The following is a 23,727-nucleotide window of genomic DNA, read 5'->3' on the forward strand; positions in this document are numbered from 1 at the left end:
ATGAGCAACTTCTAGGCGTTATGCCTTTTTTCTCTTTTTTTTTATCGCTAAGGAGGGGAATATTCTAAAATCGTATTAATTATGAGAACCTTTTTCAAGGCATTCAAGTTTACTGTCGGAACAGCCCTATCTCAGAGAGAGAGAGAGAGAGAGAGAGAGAAGTCTCTCTTTGTATAGCTCTTGGCAATAATGAAAGGGGGCCACCCCATAGCGTTTTTCTGCGGAATCAACTTGGACCCTTGCAATGAAGTCTCTCACTCTTTTCTTTTTGGATAAACAAAGAAAAAACATCCCACTTACCAAGTTTATTTACGTAAAACCTAACTACCTAAGGTCCCTACATTAGAGACACTCAGCGGCAAGAGATGCACATGTGGGTTATGAATAGGGATGTAAACAGTTTGGATTCGGATTGGATGCGGCAAATACAATATTCGATTAATCGGATATTGGCTAAACGGATTCAAATTCTTATTCGGATTTGAATGGCAAACAAAGCTCATACTAGATCAGCTTTTTTACATGCAAACGGTTTCAGGTATCTATCAAATTTGAATATTTGTCAGGTTCATAAGCAAAAAAACAAAACTATTTCTGCATTTGGTAATAATCAAATATGGTTTTGGCTTACCAAATGAAACTAAATAGAATCAAATTCAGTGGGATATAGGATCCAATCCGATTCATCGACATCCCTACTTTTGAATTTATGTCCCACTTGATGACATTCACAAATCACTCCTATCAGATGAGTGGGGCCCTCAAGCAGGAAGATAGGAAGAGAAACTGGCAAGTTATAACCCCGAAGAGTGGATCATGTAAACTGCTATGGGGGTCAAATGATAATGGACCATGGTCATGAGAGAGAGAGAGAGAGTAAAAGTACGCAGTCAAAAGAGAGCACCGGCAGATGCATGTGCACTATATATCAGTCCACGCTCTTAACTGTCTTGTCTACAATTAGCAAAGGGTCGAAACTGAAGTGTCATGAGTGAGCATAGTCCATCGATCATTGTTTATTTGGACCCCATTGTCATGCTGTAATCCCCATAGCCCACGCGCAACTGGAGCGGAAGGACCAAATGTGTACATGCTTCTGCCTTCATTTACGCCTACGGGTACCATTTGGAATTCACCTTGTGTTTGGATGAATGAAAATGTACTTCATGACACGGCTTAGAAATACTATTCATAAAAAGAAAGTTCTTGGAACCTGGATCCAAATCCTATTATTTATGCTTAACATATGGTTGGGTACGTTTTTATTTTTCAAGGTTTAACGGGGCACAGTCCAACAACCTGAATATCCTTTTTTTTTAACTTTTTAGTTTTCAAATCTATAAATGCAATAAACTTTGGGCATGAATGCTTTGGACACATGTGGGGATGAACATTCACAGCTGAGAAAGTAGAAATTATGATTGTTGGTCGCAAGGTTAATCTTATGACCCAAGACCCAACCTTCACAAGATTCAAAGTAGAAACAATCATAGCTGCCAATCACAACCACAAACTTACTTTTCACACGTTTACAATAGCAGGATCCTGAGAAAATCCAAGAATTATAGGGCATTGCAAACATGCCCTTCGTTCCTTTTCTTGTTGGAAAAAGCATGAGTCAAGAATAATTTAAAGTGGCCCAATTCCAAGTACGCTTTGGAACTTGCTTGACCATACCTAATATTAATAACCTATCCAATCCAAACCAAGCCTGGCAATGATCAGGATCCACTCCATGGAGAATCCTGGAGTTTACCTTCATAAGCTCTTGATTTTAACTTTCAATTGCATTGGGTTTTGTCTGTTCACCATAACCTTATACACTGTTTCAGATGAAGAGAGCCTGAGCAGTGGACTCGGTTCATAATCTTTAGAATATAACACAAGTTGAGCAGCTTGCACCATGCATGGCATGATCGTGATGCACATACCCTCATGTCTACAGTTTTTGGATAGATTTGTTAAAAAACCAAAAGTTGGTATAGGTGATTTGGCTTGATTATATGGCCACTACAATGGTTGGCAGCAACAGATGGCATTGATTAGGTTGTCTAGCAATTGCAGTTTTTGGCATGCCCACATTATTACTGAATGTTTTTCTTGGTGAGGATTTTAGCGATTTCCTACAAATTCTTAAGTTTCCTATCTTCATCCTCCATCACGAGCATCAAAACAACTACAACCGTCCAAATATTTTGATCGTTCGTTTCCTAGTTGTCAAACAAAATTTATTAATTAATTATCACTTTATGGTTTCCTTTTAATAATGAAATGACCTGTTCCACACGCACCAATTTTGTCCTTTTTGATGTTTTTATTGCTTTTTTTTGCATATCAAACCCTATAAATGTGATTTTTATAGTTTATTCACTGAAGATATATTAAATGAGGAACTTCTTATGTTTCACCAAAACTTCCCAATGGAAAAAATCAAGCTTTTCCATAAAAAACAATTTGATCCAAAGCATGCTTTTTAATAAATAAAGGATGATAATGCATCTACAGTGGTAGATTAATTTAAAATTACAAAACAGTTATATATATATATATATATATATATATATATATATATATATATAAGCAACATTCAGCTAATTAAAATGACCAAAGTATCTTTAAAGGTAATGGCACTTTTAAAAATAATAATTAGTTTTTGAGGTAAAAAGGTCATTTTAATTTTTCAAATTTAAATAATTAAGTTACACCCCCTTGCTTTTTTTGAAAATTTCTTTCAGAAACAAAAGGCTCATTATATCCTAAAAATACTCACACAATTCCTTTTAAAAGTGTTTAAATTATTTCAAATAATTGATCACTGCATGCTAACATTAATATAATTAGTTTAAAATTACTCAGCACAGCATTACAAAGTTATGATGAGGGGAGACGAAAGGCTGCTACAGTAAGCTGATACTTCCCTATCCTTGAACCTTTCCTCATCTATTCTTTTGCCTAAGTGTAGGTCCTACCTTATTATGGGCCTAGGCATTATTCTATTAATAAGACCCATTGCCAACTTTGGATCTTCTAGATGTGTCGCATGCAACTGTCTAATTCTTTGACTCATGTTAAGCATAGACCCTTTTCTATGTTTTCCACAATCCTATTCTTAGGCATTTCTTGTGCAAATTATTTAGATGCTTTCTTCTGATCCATGTGGCTAACTTTCCTCATTGTTAAACTTGATTATTGATATAGACAGAAAATTTGTTTACATTTAGTCACTTCTTTAAGTGCCGGTATTATTTTTCTGAACTGCGGATTGTGCCAGAAAGACATTATTATATATGCCATTGCACTCGAGATAATATTTCAGTTCACAGTAAGATGAAAATGTGATGTTCAGGCTTACATTTTACAATGCAATTATCTTTAGATGAGCATGCTTGGGACCTACCTCCATAATGCACCACCACAGAATGAGCAGCCTATTTCACATGCTTTTGTTTTCAAGGAACTGCTATTTCTAACAAGCGAAACACTTTTGACTTAAACCAGTTTCACACGTTTAAGTGTTTAAAAAAAAAAAGAGAGTTTTTTTATATATTATTATCAAATAGGGGAGTTATAATGAGAAAAAAATTTGTAAACGGAACGGGTCAAATGAGGTAACTGAATGGTTAGTATTCTCTATCATAACCAAGGGTTCGAATGACAGGGAGCTATCCTTAGCTTGGCTATCGAAAATAAAAGAAACAGGCAACTGGAACAAGATTTTTTTTTCTAGAGCGTGTGAGACTCTCAGGACAAACGATGGCATTTGTCCTGAACGGGCAGGTCGCACCCCTGGGGTTGTGACCACTGTGCAGGACCGCTGCATCCTGCGCAGCTTGAGTTGTCCGCGAGTAATAAAAAACGGAAACAGCCCGGGCAGGGACCCACCGCCCTCGCCCAGGCGTGTCCCGTGTATCAAACACACCCTTAAGGATAAGAGATTTTTCATTAAATGTGAGTGGATGAAACGTAAAGAACAAAGTAGTGGAGGTCACCGAAGAAGAAAAAGATTTACAGTTGCTTGCACCCAAAAAAAAAAGTATTCTATAAAATAGGGATGTTATAGTTGCACTCTAATAAAGGCACTAATAAATTATACGTTTGCCAAAAAAATGCATGATTTTATCATCTTCACCTTTTAAACCCTAAACTTTTGGGTTGTCTTGTCTCTTCCTAACCCACCTGAAACATCTGCTCTGGGCGCAAAACTTTGTTCCATTTTTGGTTGATGAAATAACTCACCCTTATCCATTTGAGCGTGCGCGCACACACAAAAATATTATGGTCTTTTTTTTAAGAATATATATGAATCATGACCGAATAAAAGATTATAGGACCAAGCATGCTTTTGTTGTAAAAGCAAAAGAAAAAAAGTCAATTGATTGATGTAAAAAGAAAAAGGAAAAAGCACCTTTATGTAAATAGCTGAAAATTTGAGTAATTTTTGTAATTAATTGAATTTTTTCCTTCAAAAAGAAAAACCATAACCAGTCAACTTACTTACAAAGAGGGTCCAAGTTAAAGCACGCAGGCGATTAGCTCTTCAAGTTCAAACATTTGGCATAGTTGGACTGGAACTCCAGTCTCCACCAGATCGGCCAAGTAGGCCAGTAACCTAACAACTCTAGTTTATAGGTAGGATTTCGTTTGTTTGTTCGTTCGTTCTCATTGGCTTCACTCACCAGGTTGGCTCTGGCGTGGATCAAAATAACGGGACCAATCCAGGATTGACCCGTATCTTAGTGGGTCCAGACTGGATGGACCCAATCTCAGTTTTGGTTTAGGTCCATGTGCGGCCTTTCCAATAAAGCTTTCTAGGGCAGCAGGTGGACGTAGGTAATTGGATTTGAACTGGATCCTACCCATACAATAGTATAGGATGACCCAAATCTGACCAAGGTCAAGCAGGATAACAAGCCTCCATCCAGAGGAAGTCCCTAAATTTTGTCTGTACAAGGTTTACGTAATTCTGCAAAATGCTTCGATTTTAGTTGAGCGTGGATGTTGATGCAGTATAACCTAGCAGCATAGCAAACTAACCAAATTTTCGCTTTTATGCAAGAAAAAGATTAACTGGCTGGCTATTATTAGTAAAGCCGATGCATAATCTTTTGCCAGAAATATATGTTTACCATACAGAAGGAAAACATATAACTGGTAAGACACCAAGAGTATGAATGCCATTTCCTGTTTTGAATTCTTCGCTCTGATACTGCCCTTGGCTGTTAAAATTCAGCATCTAGATATGTTCAATAGAAAAACACACTTGATATGTTAATCACAGTAGGTTCCCAGGACCACGCTGGACCTGCACCAGTGGGTAAAGAAGCTGTATCAAGAGACAAAATGGTCCATGGGGGCCCCTGGTCCCCCACTGGGTGTGCAGGTGCCTTTAACTGGTGGGCTCCGTAAGGGCTTGGGTGTCGTGACCCGATAGGAGACGGACCCATTAAATGATCTGGTTCTCAGAGAGGGCTCCTCATCATTAAAAGAAAATCACTTTTGTGAGTTAAACGCTATCAGCAAAAACAAACTATTTGAAAGACTTAAAACATATAAAATACAAAAAAAACATATAACAAGAAATCATGAAATTTACAGGAGACGGGATGTTGGGACTACATCATCCAAACAAGCACTTAGGGATGAAACAGGGTTGGGTATGCCTGACCCAATCTTGATAGACCTGTGGAGTTGGCGTCCTATACAAAATCTAAACGAGTCTCAGAAACCGTCTGGATTTTCGTAAGAAAGATATGAACCTGAACATATTTACACCTGATCGTTTTCATACCCGACCAAATGGTTTTGTGCAATATTACCCAAACATACCTGAAGCCAGAGGCGGTTTGTATGAAAACCTATCGTGTACCCAAACCTGAACACCCTTAGTACCCAAACCTGTTCTAGGTGAAGTTTTTTTAATCACTAAATTCTGGTATGCTTTAGAATAGTGATTTTTGTAAGCTTTTCAATTTACAAAGTGTTTATAGTAAGTTGGTTAATATATAATCCTTTTGTCCCGACCATCTATATCCAACTCAATACATATCTGACCCATTACCTCATACAAATCGGCAACCTCAAAACCTGAATCAAAATTTGTAGATTCGGGTACAATTTTAGACGTCATTAGAAAATGTATCTATTTAAGACCAGAGCCATTTATACCTGACCGATTCATATCTGGGTCCACAAGTTCAGTCATACCCTAATCCAGAAGCCGACCTGAATTAAATTGCATTGTATTCAAGTTCAAATTTTGACCCGATCTGAAACGGGTTGGGCAAGCCCAGACTCGAGCTGACCCCGTTACTCCCCTGCAAGCGCTGCTGTCTTTGAAACCATACAAGACAACGAAACAGTTCTACAGCATTATTCAAAGAACCGGCAGCATGAAGAGAGCATCGGTAAACAATTTTTTGTAGTTCCAGTTTTTTTCTCAAAAAGGAACGAGCATTCGCTTAGTAAAAAGGAGATTACATTTTATTGATTGACGAAAACGATAAAACATATCAAGCCAGAATGAACACTGAGGCTGTTTGGGAGCCCACGTTGGAAGGGAGATGAGAGGGGTGATGGAAAGGGGTCCTTGTAAGGATCTAATTGAAATTGGGAGATGGGATAACAAATCCCTTCCCATCTCCCAAATCCAGGAACCCATACAACGATGTAGGGGATTCAGCGAACCCCCATCTCGCTCTCAAATCCGACTCCCAAACAGAGCCCTGAAACAAAAGGTGGCATGCGATAACATAAAAGGGGATAAAAGGAAAATATTTCTACAAATTTATTTTGATGACCAGATTGTCTTGAGGTTACCAAAGTAGACCTTTGGCAAGGATGACCAGAGAAGAAGAATGCTGCGCTTTACTTGCTGAAGGGGGGGCCAGGAATCGGCGATCTGCTGGATGTTTTAGCAGGACTGGATTTCATTGCCACACTTTTAATGCTGCAAGTAACTCAAAATTCATATAGATACAATTCCTCGATTGCATATGCAGAATACCAAAAGCAAATAGTAATAACCTTATGCGTGCAGTTTAAATTTACAATCTAGACATTTTCCAAGGCCTCTATGGGCTGCCAACTAATATAAAGTATAAACTACAGGCATTAATCCGACTAACAGAAGGCTTGAGATTGCTAGCATGCACCACCTACGTCTATAAGCAAGGCAGTCAAATCCATAATGAAACAGGATCAGATAATACCGGTTATCACCATTTTCAGTGATAACCCAATATGGCAACCACACCTAGTTCACTTCATGGAGCCCCATTTGACCCAGTCTTGGTGAAAGTCCAGGAGCTAGAAACCTAAACCTTGGCAACCAAATCAATCATATATAGCTGACAAAGTGGCCATTTCACCCTACTTATCATACAGGGTCAAACGTTGGTATGGAGTGAGAGTAATTGTGATGATGTCCAAAACTTTCCAGGAAAGCATACCTTGAGGTAATGCCCATTGCTGAATTGGGGGATGCACCTGCCAGTTTTGAATTCCATTCCTGAAAAAATGTGTGAGCATTAAATTCTGCTTTAAGCAGGCAGCAAATCATCATTGATCATTTCAGGAATGGAGATCCAGTGATTTAAAACCCATTTTCAGTGTTTAACGTTGATAGACAACTTGCAGCAGTGGCAGATCGAAGTGGTGCTAGCAAGTTAAAATGGTAAAGGTATAGCAAGTTGGGCGAAGAGATCAGCCAATTCTCTGGAAATGTAATCGTTGTTTTTGACCAGTTCCTCAAATCCAGAACTACCATAAAAATTTAAAAAAAAAAAATCAGGCCCAGATGCAGTCCACCTCAAATGTTGCAAATATTTGTATCCAAATCAGATTCACATTTAAAGAATCAGATCTAGATCCAGGTCAACATGATCCATCCGGAATGTGACACATTTTCACTCATGATCTAAGGTTGAGCATATTGCTGCTTGAAAGACATCACAATTCAAGCTGCTCCTAAAGTTCTAAATCAACCAGAAGATGAGGATGACCGGTAACGAGTTGCATGAGCCAATTCAGAAACCTAGTCAAGTTGTTACCAGAAGATCAAACATGATCCAGGTACTGGACCAACATCAAGTTGGATTGAGTAACATTTTGTTAGACATGCTAAATTACCTGATCATAACCATGCAAGCCATTGAGGTTAGGTTCTGTCACTGGTGATGTTATTCTGAGACCTTGAAAATTGGTATTTTCCCGGATTACACCAGAACCAAGTGAAGAACCACTTGGGCTTGACCGGAAACCTTTACCAGTAGTTGCCAAAGCCTGCCCATAAGATATTATAGCAGCCACAGGTGGAGGATGCTGCTGGGAAAGAAGTTGGTACAAGGTACGTGATGAATTCACCTTTGACTGCAACACAGTATAGCATGAGTCAGTACCAACTAATATGATAATGAAAATTAGCTTTACAGTGGTAATGTAGGAAATCTTTCGAGAAATTATCATAAGAAAGAAAGAAACCTGTTATCCAATAAAAATATGTTCACGATGTTTACATAACCATATTCAATGATTAAAGAAAGCAAGCAGAGAATCATAAAATAAATACAGCATATAATAAAGGAGAAAAGTTATGCATATTGAACAGAAACATGTTTGACGCAAAAATCCAGTTTGATGTTCTTGTGCTCAAGTCATAGCCAGACAATGCCATGTTATCAAGGCACATCGCCCCCACATTGAAACACATTTCCTGGATACTTACCTTCAACTAACAATGGATAAGTTGGGCACAAAAAAGCATTAATTTTAGACAATCATATTCATGAAGGACAGCAATGGAACAAGATCTTACTAGAGGATTCAAACATACAACAACAGCAGACCTTCATAATGAGAAAAGCCAATGAAACGAAAACAATCATAATATTACCCTATAACTAGCTGAATGTATGGAGACTAAGATCAGATGGGTCTAATGTAAACCAACTCAGCCAGGGAAACCTTGGATGTGTAGCAATGACAGATACAGAATTCAAGATGTTGATGGTGCTGAAAAAGAATTCATGAAAACATCAGGTCTGATTGTTTCAGTATCTCATGGCATTCAAATCCTATGAGAGCATCAGAGTTATGTTCCTCTACTCTAAGTGGAATAAGAACTGCCTAAGTAAGCACATGAATGCTGAGACATCCAAAGACAGATTGTCCAGTTTTGTCGTCATTCAAGCTGCCCCAGGAACATGAAATGTGGAATGATACAATATCTTCAGGGCCTCCATCCGTCTGCCCAATTTGACACCAATTTTTGCAAAGGATTCAGACAAATATTATCATCATCAAAAGAAAGGAAAAAGGAAAATAAACAGTCCTATCGTCAACTATCACCAAGACATTCAAAGCTGTTTGTTTTGCAGATCCAATTACCACATATTCTTTCTAACTGTGTCCACTATATCACCAGCTGGCAAGACCAACAAGATGGCAAATAAGCAAACTTAGCAACTCATTTGTTTTCATTTCAATCACATCTTTTTCTTCTCCTAAGGTATCAATACCTTCCTGTATTCAATTCAGAGCTTCATATGATGTGATTCAGAGGGAAACTAATGTCCTCAGGTTTATTTCACCTCCTGACCCCTTTCAGACTACTGTAAGGAGTACACTTAACATACCTAAAGTCACTTGGCCAAAAGGTTTCATCTTTTTCATTATTTACTTTGTAGTTGTCTATCAATTAGCAAACTGTTACAGAGATTATGAACCATCATGACTGCTATGTTCTTTGCTTTTCGATCAGCTGGGAGGAAGGTTCAGAGATGACATTAAGTTAATGAGCTATGTTTTCTGAATGTTTTGCTTCACCAGTCCTAGTTTTATTTTAGCCATGCGTCAGAATTAATTATGCAAATGCCTATCAGAAAATATTCCTGAATCTATATTCCAAATCATGTTTTACTCTGCTTTATGGGTTTAACCTGCATTGATCTCTAATTGTAATCTAGCCACAACTTTTTCTAATGAACAGAATCATGGAATTCTATGTCTTGTTATATGAAGAAAAGAATTAGTTTCTCACACTTCCTTCCATCAACGTATTCTAATAAGACTAATATACAGAGTCTACATCTTTATCCTCCAAAGATTGTATCATTATATGGTGTATCATTTGTGAATGAGTACTCAAGATATATTTGGCTTTTCTCATCAAAAGCCAACAATGTGCTTATATTTTCTTAGCTTTCATCACATGCTAAAACAAGCCAAGATACAGAACAGCTCTCCTTCATTCATTCATAGAAAGCAGCCGTTTTCTTTATTTGTTTCTTACATTTAAAAGTATTACTAATAGATTGTAAAAAGAAAAAGAAGGCAAAGTTCGAGGCTGCTTGTGAATCATTTGTTTTGCATTGGTGTTTAGCAAATTTTAAACCAAATATGTTTTATGTGTACTAGATCTCATTAACAGGCTTTTGTCCTCAGCCAAATCATGTTATTCTCTGGCTGAGATTGTTGCCCTTTCATAGAAAAAATTTGTGCTTACTGAACTATAGAAAAAAAATTGCATGCTTGTCTTGTTTTTTTCCCAGACGAAGGGAGAGAGAATGATCTCCTTTAGTTCTTAAATGCCTTCTAACGATATGTTTAGTTAGAGAAAAACTAATGGTGTTATATTCCTATCAGAAGAAATCTAAGAGCTGCTCTTCATGTGCTTTTGGAACAAAAAGAAATTCAGGGAAATGAATGAAAAAGGTGTATAGTGTTTCGGGTCTGAATCCTATACCAGACCCGAGTTCATTCCATTTTATGTATTAGTGTAAAATTTTAAGTGTAGTGTATTTTTTTTGGGTTCGGATATTACATTAGACCCGACCCGACCCATGTACACTTAAGTGCATTTATACAAAGCATTAGGTCACGATTTCTGATAAGCAGAAATCGTGACAACCGCAGTTGCCCCTTTTTGGTTTTCTCTTCTCGTCTCTCTCTCTCCCTCTCTTTCTCTGTTTTCTCTCTTAATGCAGGTGCAGATGAAATTCTATCATGGTATCATAGCACAGATCCTTCTAGAGGCAAAAAAAAGGAACTCTGGCTCGTGACAACGATCAAAAAATTTGAGGTTTTTCGCTTCTCATTTTCTTTCTGTTTTTCTTTCTCCTTCGTCTCTTTTCTTCCCCCCTTTCTGAATCTTCCTGTGTACTCACACCTCACGTGAGTTACATCTTTGTGAATTTGTGATTCACGGGAACTCTATTCATGTGAATCCATATCGTGGATTGACTGCATTTCACGTGAACTGGTTCACGTGAAACATCGGTCTTCTCCCAGATCGTGGGTTAACAACTCTTCACGTGAACTCGTGAACTGATTCACGTGAGATATTAAATTTGTTTCTATTAATTGTTTGATTCTCTTTTCCATTCTATCTTTTCCAAAGTCTCTCTGCATATTCGGATGTTATAGTGCTTCCCTTTGATTCCTTGTGCTCTGCTGCACATTATTATTCTTGATTTCCCTTTGTTGAAACAGTCAAAGGAGGGGTTTCTTAACGTGAGATTATTTCTTAACGTGTGATTATCTTTTTACGCAAGCCCCTTTTGGTGCACAGAAAGGCCAAAGTTTCTTTATTTTCTGATTTTAACAGTCTGTGATTCTCAGACAGCAACAAAAAAAAAAGAGTGTTGGGAGAAGGTTGAACTTTTTTTGTCTGTTGATTCTTATTCTCTATGGATCCCTACCACCCTCAATCAAATCTTTATTCAAGTTTTCTCAACCAGCTTGTTTCTGAGAAGTTGAATACCTCAAATTTCTTGATCTGGAAGAGGCAGATTATTCCTTTCATAAGGAGTCAAGGTCTCTTAGGTCACCTGGATGGAACCACTTTAGTTCCACCAGAATTTAGCCCGAGAAAAAAAAAAGATGATAAAGGGGCGAGTTCAATCGTATATGTCAAAAATGTTGAATTCCTCAATTGGGAAAGAAAAGACCAGTCAGTTGTTGCATACATCACATCCACCCTATCTCAAGAGATCCTTCTTGTCATTCCTGACAATTGTACAGCTCTACAACTCTGGGAACGACTAGTTCAGACGTATTCGCAGGTTTCTCAAGCAAGAGTAGTTTTTCTAAAAAGAAAATTTCAGTTGTTAAGGAAAGATTCCATGACCATCATGGAATATTTGAACAAGATGAAGACCATCACAGATCAACTTGCAGTTATAGGGTGTGCCGTTAGTGAAAGTGACATGGTGCAACAAACTCTGAGTGGATTGGGATCTGACTACAATATGATAGTCACTTCACTATTGTGTCTCCCTATTCTTCCTACCTTTGATGAGCTACGAGCCAAATTGATCCAATATGAAATGACTCTGAAGGGATTCTCTGAAGAAACTCTATGGTAGAGGACGAGGACGAGGAGGACAAGGGCGAAGTGGACACGGAGGGTGTGGTTTACTTCCCACTCCAAACACGTTTACTCATGCGCAGGGAACAAGATCCATCCCTACCTGCTTCCTTTGTAACAAAAAGGGACATATCAAGGCGAACTGTTGGCATAATCCAGAGAATAAAGGAAAGAGTCCACAGATAGAAATCAAGAGAAAGTTCACAAATACCAGAGACAGTGGAGAGATTAAAGATTTGTTGATATCTGTCTTGTCAGAGTTAAAATTGAAGCAGAATGATGAAGGCACTTGGTTTGTCGATTCCGGGGCAGCGACTCATGTGACAGGCGATGCAGGTAAAATTTATAATCCTATTCCTTATTTTGGAAAAAGTAAGATTGTCACTGGAGATGGATCCCACCACCCTGTTTCCCATGTTGGAAAGACTGTTATCCCCATGTCACATTCCACTCTTACTCTTTTTGACGTTTTTCATGCCCCTGACATTAAGAAAAATATTGTCTCCGTCTCTAAACTTATTGATGATAATAATGCTTCAGTTGAATTCACTCCCTTCTCTGTGCAGGTCAAGGACCTACGCACGAGGGAAACATTCGCTGAAGGAAAGAGACAAGGCAACATGTATGTCTTTGAAGAAGCTCCATGTCGTGATGTTTGCCCTTCTCACTTGATTTCGAAGCCTTCATCAGAGTCATGTTCCTCCTCTTCTGCTAGTGTTTTTAGTATCTCTGAATGCAATAAGTCATTCTTATGGCATAGTAGGTTAGGACATTGTGGGAGACATTTTATTGATAAACTTGTTTCTAATAATCTCATTCCAAAAGAAAGTCTTAAAGGGGATGAGAGCAATCATAAATGTTCCAGTTGCCTTTTATGCAAGAGTCATGTATTGCCTTTCCATTCAATTAATAAGAGAGCTTCAAAACCTTTTGAGATCATTTGTTCTGATGTGTGGGGACCCGCCCCAATTGTCTCTGGGTCTGGAAGCAGATATTATCTAATCTTTGTTGATAGCTATTCTCGATATACTTGGATATATTTCATAAAAAATAAGTCAGAAGTCTTCTCTTTGTTTCAAAATTTCTTTTCCTTGGTCAAAAACCAATTTTCTGAGTCCATTCAGTTTTTCCAATGTGATTGAGGTGGGGAATTTTCATCCCATGATTTTATTTCTTTTCTTCGAGATAACGGAATAGGAAGAAGGGTGTCCTGCCCTCACACTCCTCAACAAAATGGGATTGTTGAACGAAAACATAGACATATCGTTGAAAGTGCCATGAGTATGCTTCATGACAGCAATCTCCCCACCAACCTATGGACAGAAGCCTTTCATTCTGCCGTGCATGTGATAAATAGATTGCCGATGGTCATTCTGGAAAACAAGTCTCCTTATCACTGTCTCTTTGGAGCTCATCCTAGTTATCATGATCTGTGTGTTTTTAGATGTGTTTGATATGTGCATGTTGATCGGTCCCTGAGAAACAAGTTTCAAGACAAGGCCCAGAAGTGTAGGTTTGTAGGATACACAGATGACTACAAAGGATATAGGTGTTATGATCCCACCAACAAACGTATCAGAATCTCAAGAAATGTTGTCTTTGATGAACAAAATTTTGATGACAAAGCAGATGCAACGAATATACCAACTGAAGTTTACTATCCTTGGTTGAGTTCAGAACTTTTTGCTAGCTCCAGCGAAGCATGTTCACCAGGTTGCGTGCAGCAAGAAGAAGAGATGTCTGAAAACACTGAGACGTCGGGGTCACAGAATTCAGAAAAAATACCTGGCAGATACAAAGGCATTGTCTATTCCAGACAGAGACCGATGACATCAACCCATTCAGATCATGCTTCAGTCAGCAATTCGACCCCTTCTCACACTCCTGAGATCAGAAAATTGAGTTGCATACGACATCCCATTGACAGGTGGGTCAGCTATAACAACTTCTTCTTGGATCTTCAGTTGTTTTTAACTGCTCTCAATAAAGAAGATGAGCCCACTATGTACTACCAGGCAACCACTTCTACCAAGTGGGTAGAAGCCATGAATGATGAAATGCATGCTTTGCATGAATGTGGAACTTGGGAAGTCATTCTCAGACCGCCTGACAAAAATGTTGTTGGATGTAAATGGGTCTACAAGATAAAGTACAAGCCAGATGGAACCATTGAGCGATACAAGGCAAGGCTCGTAGCAAAATGATTCACTAAAGAAGCAGGGCAAGACTATGATGAGACTTTTAGTCCGGTTGTAAGAATGAGAACAATTCGGATTATTATATCTCTGGCTGTTGAACATGGGTGGAAGTTGAGTCAGCTTGATGTAAAGAATGCCTTCTTGCATGGGGACTTGAAGGAGGAAGTGTATATGGAGCAACCCCTTGGATATCAAGAACAAAATTGTAAAACCCATGTGTGCAGGTTAAAGAGAGCTATCTATGGTCTGAAGCAAGCATCTCGCTCTTGGTTTGATAGCTTCTCACTAGAGATTCAGAAACATGGATTTTCGTGTTCCATGCTGGACCACTCATTATTCTTTTTCAGAAGCCAGACTGTGACCACTCTGTTATTAATTTATGTTGATGATATTGTTATCATAGGAAACTCTGTGGTCCACATCCAAGAAGTGAAAGACTTACTAGGTCAGAGGTTCAAAATGAAAGATCTTGAAACTCTACGCTATTTTCTTGGTGTAGAAGTTGATACTCAAACTCATGGCTTGACACTCACTCAACACAAGTACACCGTAGATGTTCTCCGCAAGGCAGGTATGAAAGACTGCAAACCTCTAGGAACTCTGAGTGTGTTGCATCAAAAACTTAGTGTCCATGATGGAGATTTGTGTGATGACCCCACCATGTATCGAAGCATAATAAGAATGTTACAGTATCTGACCTTCACTAGACCAGATATTGTTTATTCAGTCAATCAAGTATCTCAATTTGTGCATGCGCCACGTACTGGACATATGGAAGCTGTCAAGAGGATCCGATATTGTGTTTTCATTGGAAGAAATTTGGTCTCTTGGAGCAGTAGAAAACAAAAAGCTATCGCTAAATCAAGTACTGAGGCTGAGTATAGATCTATGGCTGCTTCTACTGCCGAAGTCACCTGGATCAGACATCTACTGACTGAAGTAGGAGAAAAGATCTCCCATACTACCTTGCTATGTGACAACCAAAGTGCTATTAACATGTCATTTGTTGAGACTAAGATGTTTTTAGTAAATAAGTTTTTCTAAACTAGAGGTTATTTGAATCTTATTCTTTAATGAGGGACCTGTGTGTAATTTTGTTTCTTGGACTATCTCTATTTAATATAGAGATTAGCCCTAATTGAAAAGACGAAGTTCTATTATTCTCCAGCCGTCTCTCTCTCTCTCTCTCTCTCTCTCTCTCTCTATATATATATATATATATATATATATATATATATATATATATATATATATATATACCTGGTTGTTGCGCATCTCACCTTACCTTCAACATGGTATCAAAGCCATCGTCCTTGGGAGCGTGATCTCGTGCCCTGCGCCAAGTTCGAGTGATTACAGAAAAAGTTGTCTTATCATCGTGAACCAGTGATCTGAAGCTGATTAGATGGTGATCGTTGTCAACATCTACAACTTGTGAAAGTCGAGGTAGTTGTGCGTGGAAGGAGCAAGCAATACGATCGATTCAAACTGCAGTCTGGATCGGGTTCTTCATATGGTGATCCAACTGTGTTGGATGTGATTTCAAAGTGAGTCAATGGGGTTAGAGTGGATGTTGAATAAGTCTCCAGTTTCTAGCATGAATCAGAGGCATATTCGTGGTGGATGTGCAGTCGAGGTATGCATCTCTATAGTGGTGGATGTATAGTCGTAGTAGACAGCCTATTGTAGTCGTGATATTCAACCTGTCGTGGTTGTGGATGATGTTGGTCGTGTGTGCTGGTGCTCTGACTGTATTGCGTTGAGGTTGTTGCTGATAAAAAAAAACAGTCGTGAAATTGATTTTTTTTTTTTGCTGTCATGATATATATGGTTGGGAGTTGATGTCGTGAGAAAAAAAAATATTTTGTTTCTGCTCATGTTATCGCTGGTTGTGCTCAGATTCTATTTAGCAAGCAGTTGGGTGCTGTGTAGTGATCTTTTTTATTCAGCAGGCTTAAAAGAAGTCTCTGCGTGCTCATAGTATTGTTGGTCGTGCATCTAGGTGTTGTGTCGTGATCCTTTTGACTCTGTTGATGTTTGAAACCAAGGAATCAGCAGGTGTGATTTCTTGCTGTGTTGAAAAATATTCTGTTTGTGGGAACCTTGTCTTTTGAAGTGGGATTCTGTGTTGGGTGCTGCTACTGGTTGTCGTAGTGGCGGATGTGTGATGGTAACACATTCTAAGTCGTGTTGGATGTATGATCTTGATTTACAACCTATAATCATCCTTGGTTGAGGTGGAAGGTTTTGGTCAAGTTTCTTTAAAATTATATTTGAAGTTTGGATCTGAACAGTCGAAGGTCGTGTTTCTCAGATTTCATTGGTGAAGTCAAAACTTGATAGAGTCGGGCTTGTTGTTGATTGTGGGTATGCGCGTGTGGTTGCTCATGCATTTTGTGAATCAAGCCCATTAGTTTATAGTATGGCTCAAGTGGTTAAATCAGATGCAGATTCCTCCAATGATTGTGTAACTCTTAGCAGGGCTGAATATGACGAGCTCCTTGCTTTACGATCATCCAATTCGAAGTCTTCTGTTGCGGAGGTTATGTGATCGGCAGGTGATGGCCTATCTGCTCAAGGTGATAGGTGGGTCATTGATTCTGGAGCCTCTGGTCACTTGTGCGGAAACTCAAGCAATTTTTTGAGTTTAAAACCTGTGACAGGTCAAAAAGGGGTACGTCTTGCTGATGGTAGCTCTTCCCCAATTGTAGGGCAGGGAAACATGTCTATTACCCCTACTCTTCAATTGTCGCATGTTCTTCATGCTCCTTCGTTTCCACAAAATTTATTATCCGTCAGTCGAATGACAAAAGAGTTGAATTATAGAGTGATTTTTGATCTTATGGGATGCACCTTTCAGGACTTGCTGACGGGGAGAAGGATTGGTGGTGGATACGAGGAAGGTGGTCTGTATTACCTACACCAACCAGAGGTTTCGGCCTATTCTGCTGTTATATCATCCTCAAGTCCTCTATTGTGGCATCATCGTTTGGGTCACCTTTCAGTGACAAAACTTCATCGTGTCATTCCTCATATACCTCCCTCAGTTTCTTTTCAGTGTGAAACATGTCAATTGGGAAAACATTGTCGAAGCTCTTTTCCCTCCAGTCAGAGTCCATCAAGTCAAGGATTGTTTGATCTTCTTCACGTAGATGTGTGGGGTCTGAGTAGGATTCCGAATAGGTCTCAATGTCGTTATTATCTAGTTATTGTTGATGACTTCTCTAGACTATCGTGGGTGTTCCTGTTAAAAGATCGGTCTCAAGGCCCTATCATTCTTAAATCTTTAATTGCAGAGATAAAAAACTCAATTTGACATATGTGTTAAAATTGTTCGCACTGATAATGCTCTTGAGTTCAAATCCAAAGACTTACTTCAATTCTACTCTGTTAATGGGATTCAACCTCAATTTACATGTCCCCATACCTCCCAGCAAAATGGGGTGGCTGAGAGGAAACATAGACAAATCCTTAATGTTGCTCGGTGCCTTATGATTCAATCCAATATGCCTGCTACATACTGGGGCGATGCGGTTTTGACAGCCGGGTTTCTTATAAATCGCATGTCGTCAAGTTCTGTAGAAGACCAGATCCCAATTCAAATTCTCCATCCAGAGGCTCCTCTCTTTCCTATCCCCCCTAAAGTTTTTGGATGTGTGTGTTTTGTGCATAAGCTGGGTCTTGATCGAGATAAACTTGCTGCGCAGTCTATTAAATGTGTTTTCCTTGGGTATCCTAAGAACCAAAAAGGATATCGTTGCTATGACCCTATATCTCATAAAGAGTATGTCAGTGCGGACGTTACCTTCTTTGAGTCTATTCCTTATTTTTCGAGTAATACTCCAAGGTTACAAGATAGTCAGGGTGATGTTTTTCCTCTGCCAATTCCCCCTTTTCCTTTAGAGTTGTTCACTCCAAAGCCTGTGGCTCCATCCTTTGGGGAGTCTCGATACAGAAACCCTCCTATAGTGTATACTCACAGGTTACCACCTACCTCCATGCCCCCATTATCTCCTTCTCCTGAAGCAAGTATCTCTGAGCATACTGAAGTTTCTGCTATTGATGAGGATCTTCCTAATGCTCTGCGAAAAGGGAAAAGACAGTGCACCCTTCATCCCATTTCTCAGTTTGTTTCTGAAGTTAATCTTGGGGCTTCTATGAAGAATTTTATCTCGGCTTTGTCTGCTTCCTCTGTTCCGCTTCATCACAGTCAGGCTCTATTCGACCCCAAATGGATGCAGGCTATGAAGGATGAGATGGATGCCCTATGTTCTAGGGGCACTTGGGATTTGGTGGAACCTCCAACTGATGCAGATATTGTGGGCTGCAAATGGGTATATACCATTAAATACAACTCGGATGGGTCAATTGAACGATACAAAGCCCGGTTGGTTGCAAAAGGGTATACTCAGACTTATGGTGTTGACTTTTTTGAAACTTTCTCCCCAGTTGCTCGTCTTGGCACTATTCGTCTTGTTCTTTCTGTTGCTGTGCACCATGGATGGCCCTTGTTTCAGTTGGATGTCAAGAATGCCTTTTTGTATGTGGATTTGCATGAAACTGTCTACATGCAACAACCCCCAGGCTTCGAGGTTCAGGGAGAGTGTAAGAAGGTGTGCAAGTTGAAGAAAGCTATTTATGGCTTGAAGCAGAGTCCAAGGGCATGGTTTCACAAATTATTTGAGGTAATGTCGAGTTTTGGCTTTGTCAGGTCAGCTTCAGATCACTCCTTGTTCATCAAGAAAACCAGTGTTGGAATTGTTGTTATGGTGGTATATGTCGATGACATCATATTAACTGGGAGCAGTGCCCAAGATATTTCTGTCACAAAAGATCATCTTCAGAAACACTTTGTTACTAAAGATCTTGGTCACCTTCGATATTTTCTGGGTATCGAAGTTGCAAGAAACAAAGAGGGCTTAGTGTTGTCTCAAAGAAAGTATGTGTTGGACTTATTAAAAGAGACTGGAATGATAGGAGCCAAGCCAGCTAATATTCCAATGGATCCCAAAACTCACATGTTCGATGAAAAGACTGAGTATGCGGACAGTGCCAACTTTAGATCCTTGGTGGGTAAGTTGCTATATGTGACTGTTACTAGACCTGACATTTCATTAGCTGTGAGTAAAATCAGTCAGTTCATGGACAAACCTACAAAAGTTCACTGGGATGCAGCTATGATGGTTATTCGGTACTTAAAGGCATCTCCTGGTAAAGGTCTGTTGTTTAAACGAAATTCATCTTTGGACGTTGTTGCTTACACTGACACAGATTATGCAGGATCTGTTGAAGATAGAAAGTCAACATCTGGATTTTGTGTGTTTGTGGGAGGAAATCTTATTACCTGGAGGAGTAAGAAACAAACTGTTGTAGCCAGGTCGAGTGTTGAATCTGAATACCGAGCAATGGCCCAGACTGCAGCTGAGATTATGTGGGTAAAATCAGTCTTGACCGAGCTTCAGGAGAAAGTATCCCTACCTATGTTGATGATGTGTGACAATAGAGTTGTTACATATATTGCCAACAATCCAGTGTTTCATGAAAGGACTAAACATATTGAAGTTGATTGTCACTATGTTCGCGACTTGGTTCAGGCTGGGTATATCTGCACCGATCATGTATCTTCCGAAGATCAAGTAATTGATGTTTTTACCAAAGCCCTGGCGAGACCAAATTTCTCAAAGTGTTGTGACAAGCTGAGCATGATTGATATCTATGCTCCAGCTTGAGGGGGAGTGTTGAGACTAAGATGTTTTTAGTAAATAAGTTTTTCTAAACTAGAGGTTATTTGAATCTTATTCTTTAATGAGGGACCTGGGTGTAATTTTGTTTCTTGGACTATCTCTATTTAATATAGAGATTAGCCCTAATTGAAAAGACGAAGTTCTATTATTCTCCAGCTCTCTCTCTCTCTCTCTCTCTCTCTATATATATATATATATATATATATATATACCTGGTTGTTGCGCATCTCACCTTACCTTCAACATCATTCAATCCAGTACATCACAGTTGTGCTAAGCACATTGAGATTGACCAACACTTTGTGAGACAGAAAGTTGAAGAAAAAGAGATTGAGCCTGAGTTCGTCAATACTGAACAACAAGTTGCGGACCTATTTACGAAAGGATTTACAAAGGATCGTTTTTGGACGCTCAAAGGCAAGTTGTGCATGGTTCATAACCATGATCAACTTGAGGGGGGGTGAAAAAGGTGTATAGTGTTTCGGGTCTGGATCCTATATCAGACCCGAGTTCATTCCATTATATGTATTAGTGTAAAATTTTAAGTGTAGTGTATTTTTTTTGGGTTCGGATATTACATTAGACCCGACCCGACCCATGTACACTTAAGTGCATTTATACAAAGCATTAGGTCACGATTTCTGATAAGCAGAAATCGTGACAGCCGCAGTTGCCCCCTTTTGGTTTTCTCTTCTCGTCTCTCTCTCTCTCTCCCTCTCTTTCTCTGTTTTCTCTCTTAATGCAGGTGCAGATGAAATTCTATCAATGAAGACAAGATCAACATGTGTTTTGAGCAAGTGAAAATGCCTATTCTCAAGACATTATGATAAGTGTCAAATGTTCACTTTTTCAATAAAACAAACTACAGCTGCATGCCTCCCATATGAGATGATAAACTTTTGAAAAATGAAAAAACAAACATTCAAATTTCATCAGATTATAAACCGAGGCATTTGTAACCTTCAATAAATCTCCTTCACAACAAAAGAATTAAAAAAAAATGCATAATTAAGAAATCAAAAACTATGTCTAATCTCCACCAGATTCAACCAATTCTCCTCTTCCACAATTGATCATACAAACCAGATACCATGCAAAATACAGCCTTCATAAATTACCAGAAAACCAAAACGATTGATCAACAAATTGATAATGTGATGATAAACTTCACAACCTCTTCTGGTCTCCTTTTTTTGAACAACTACTGCAAATCCCATCACAAAATTTCCCGTGATCACAACGTTAAAAAAATGAAATAAAACTCACGATTTTGATAGGATGCACTAGTTAAGGAATGAGTAGAAGACATTTGGAGTTCCGATTTCTCAAAATATCAAGAATGCGAAAAACGTGAAAGAAATGCACATACAGTCATACAGAATAAGAACAAACTGAAACCAATTAAGTCTCCTAATTAGGGTTCTGATTCACAAAACATCAATAACTTCATATAGCCAACAAACCCACACAGGTAATCCTAACTAATTCAAATCAAGCAGGAGAGGTGATCCAATCGGCACTATCCATTTCTATCATAACATAGCAGTAAAAGAAAAACTCATGATCCTGATCAAACGTGAGAGCCGAACACACACTTAACAGAAAAGTTACGGTTCAAATTCTTGAAATACTGAAAATTTCAGACACACGAAAGGAATTCACAACGGAGAATCCCAATGAAATCAAACAATCATCCTACTTCAATTGCATGGTTCCTCGAAATCAAGAATATACGAAAGAAACGCTCGTGATCTCGGTAAAATGAGAGATTCAAAACACTCCAGAATAGAAAAAAATCAGAGAACCAACTTTCAAAAATAGCTCGAAATCCATAAAATCTGAAAGAAATCCACACGTGCAATCGAATCGGAAAGAGGCAACCGGAAAACGAAACGTGAAAGCCATCAGGATAGAGAGGGAAGGGAAGAAAAAACAGATCGGACTGAGAGGAAAGCGATCGACGAAATCGATTCGGAAGCACACGGTAGGGAAAAAGAGGAGGAGGAGAATGAGGGTTTGGCGCTTGCCTTGTTCTGGTTGGCGTTGTGTTCCCCGGGGACGGAGGTCTTCTGGTTCATCATCCTCCACCTCTCCGACCGCCGGAGAGGCGCTGGAGTAATCTGGCGCGGAGGAAGAGGAGGAGGGAGGAAGCGTGCAGCGTACGATTCGCTTCCTCCCTCCCTCCCTCCCTCTCCTGTGTTGGCGCGCGGGAATGGGATTGCTTTTCTTGTTTTACGCGTCAACGACGGTTAGGGGTGTAAAGGGATCGGATTAGGTCGAATGTATGGTCCGAATCCAATACCTTATTTTGGATCGGAGCGGAATGCGGGCATAGGGCTTATACGGTAGGACAGTTTCCAGATAGGACCCGGATTTGGATAAATAGTTTCTGTTGGATCTATATTGGGATCTGGATCATAAAGCATATATGAGCCGAGAATGAAGAAGGGGTGTCTGACTCAGTTCGGCTTCGTGTAGGCTCGTTGATATGTATTATTTTATATTTTGTTGTACATATATATTGCATGTATTATATATTTTACACATATATAATCAAATTTTAAATATTGGTTTATAAAATAAGCTTTTTTACAAAACAAGCCTGCTTGTAGAGCTCGGCTCGTAACAAGTTCGGGTTTGGCTTAGCTCATTATGAGCTCACAAGCCGAGCACAAACAGGGGTTCACCCTTAATGATCGAGCATGAACAGCCTAATAAAACAATTACCTTGGTGTATTTGCATTTTGACGACTTAGATGTGAAAAATATGAAACAAGTTGTATGGTTGTGGATAATTATTGTAAAAAACAAAGGAATAGTGTTCAATTTTTGTCAAAGTGGGCCAAAAAAAAATGTCATAGTGGAATAGTTCAATACATTAACTATTGCTTACTCTTGTGATTTTGCACCTTTTATCCTAAACATAAGCCCCACATTCAGTACTTAATTACGGATAATTAAGGATAATGATGCTCTAAACTTGACTGAAACAAATACATAAAACCTACAATCACTCCATTGCAGGCCTTGTGAATAACCACTCCCTCCAAATATACGTTCAAGAGTTGGGGACCAAATACAATAGATCAAGGTGTAAGAAATCCTTTAGTGGTTGCCTAACCACGTTGGAAGTTCTAATAAACAAGTCTTTACATGATGATTAGGAAACCTACAATCCAATCTGTTTGTTCAGGTAGAAATGTTGTTCATAAACTTGTTCACATTTTACGCAGCATTCACACATAAGGCCCGATCTTTTCTTGTTTTAGATAGAAAGCTAAAGATAAGACACGTTTTCTAAAATAAGCTTCTTGTGACTTGTGAGAGCTTTTCAGTGGAACATATTCCATCATTTCAACACATCCTCTCTAATTTGTTTTTCCAAACATCACCAATGCTGATACAGCTTTAGCTTAACCTA

General features: G+C 38.9%; 1 protein-coding gene across 1 annotated transcript; it reads right to left on the minus strand.

Moving 5' to 3' along the window:
- Nucleotides 1–6,458: 6,458 nt before the first annotated feature.
- LOC149832423 (uncharacterized) lies at nucleotides 6,459–22,528 on the minus strand. The gene is made up of 4 exons (XM_090012457.1): nucleotides 22,334–22,528; nucleotides 8,128–8,367; nucleotides 7,449–7,507; nucleotides 6,459–6,946 (listed from the first exon to the last, which is right to left on the minus strand). Exons 1-4 carry the CDS (start codon nucleotides 22,385–22,387, stop codon nucleotides 6,865–6,867), a joined length of 435 nt encoding a protein of 144 aa, XP_089868583.1. The 5' UTR covers nucleotides 22,388–22,528; the 3' UTR covers nucleotides 6,459–6,864.
- Nucleotides 22,529–23,727: the final 1,199 nt, after the last annotated feature.

The sequence above is a fragment of the Nuphar pumila genome, chromosome 7 (assembly GCF_984573655.1).
Source record: "Nuphar pumila chromosome 7, dmNupPumi1.hap1.1, whole genome shotgun sequence".
In the NCBI taxonomy this organism is placed as follows: Eukaryota; Viridiplantae; Streptophyta; class Magnoliopsida; order Nymphaeales; family Nymphaeaceae; genus Nuphar; species Nuphar pumila.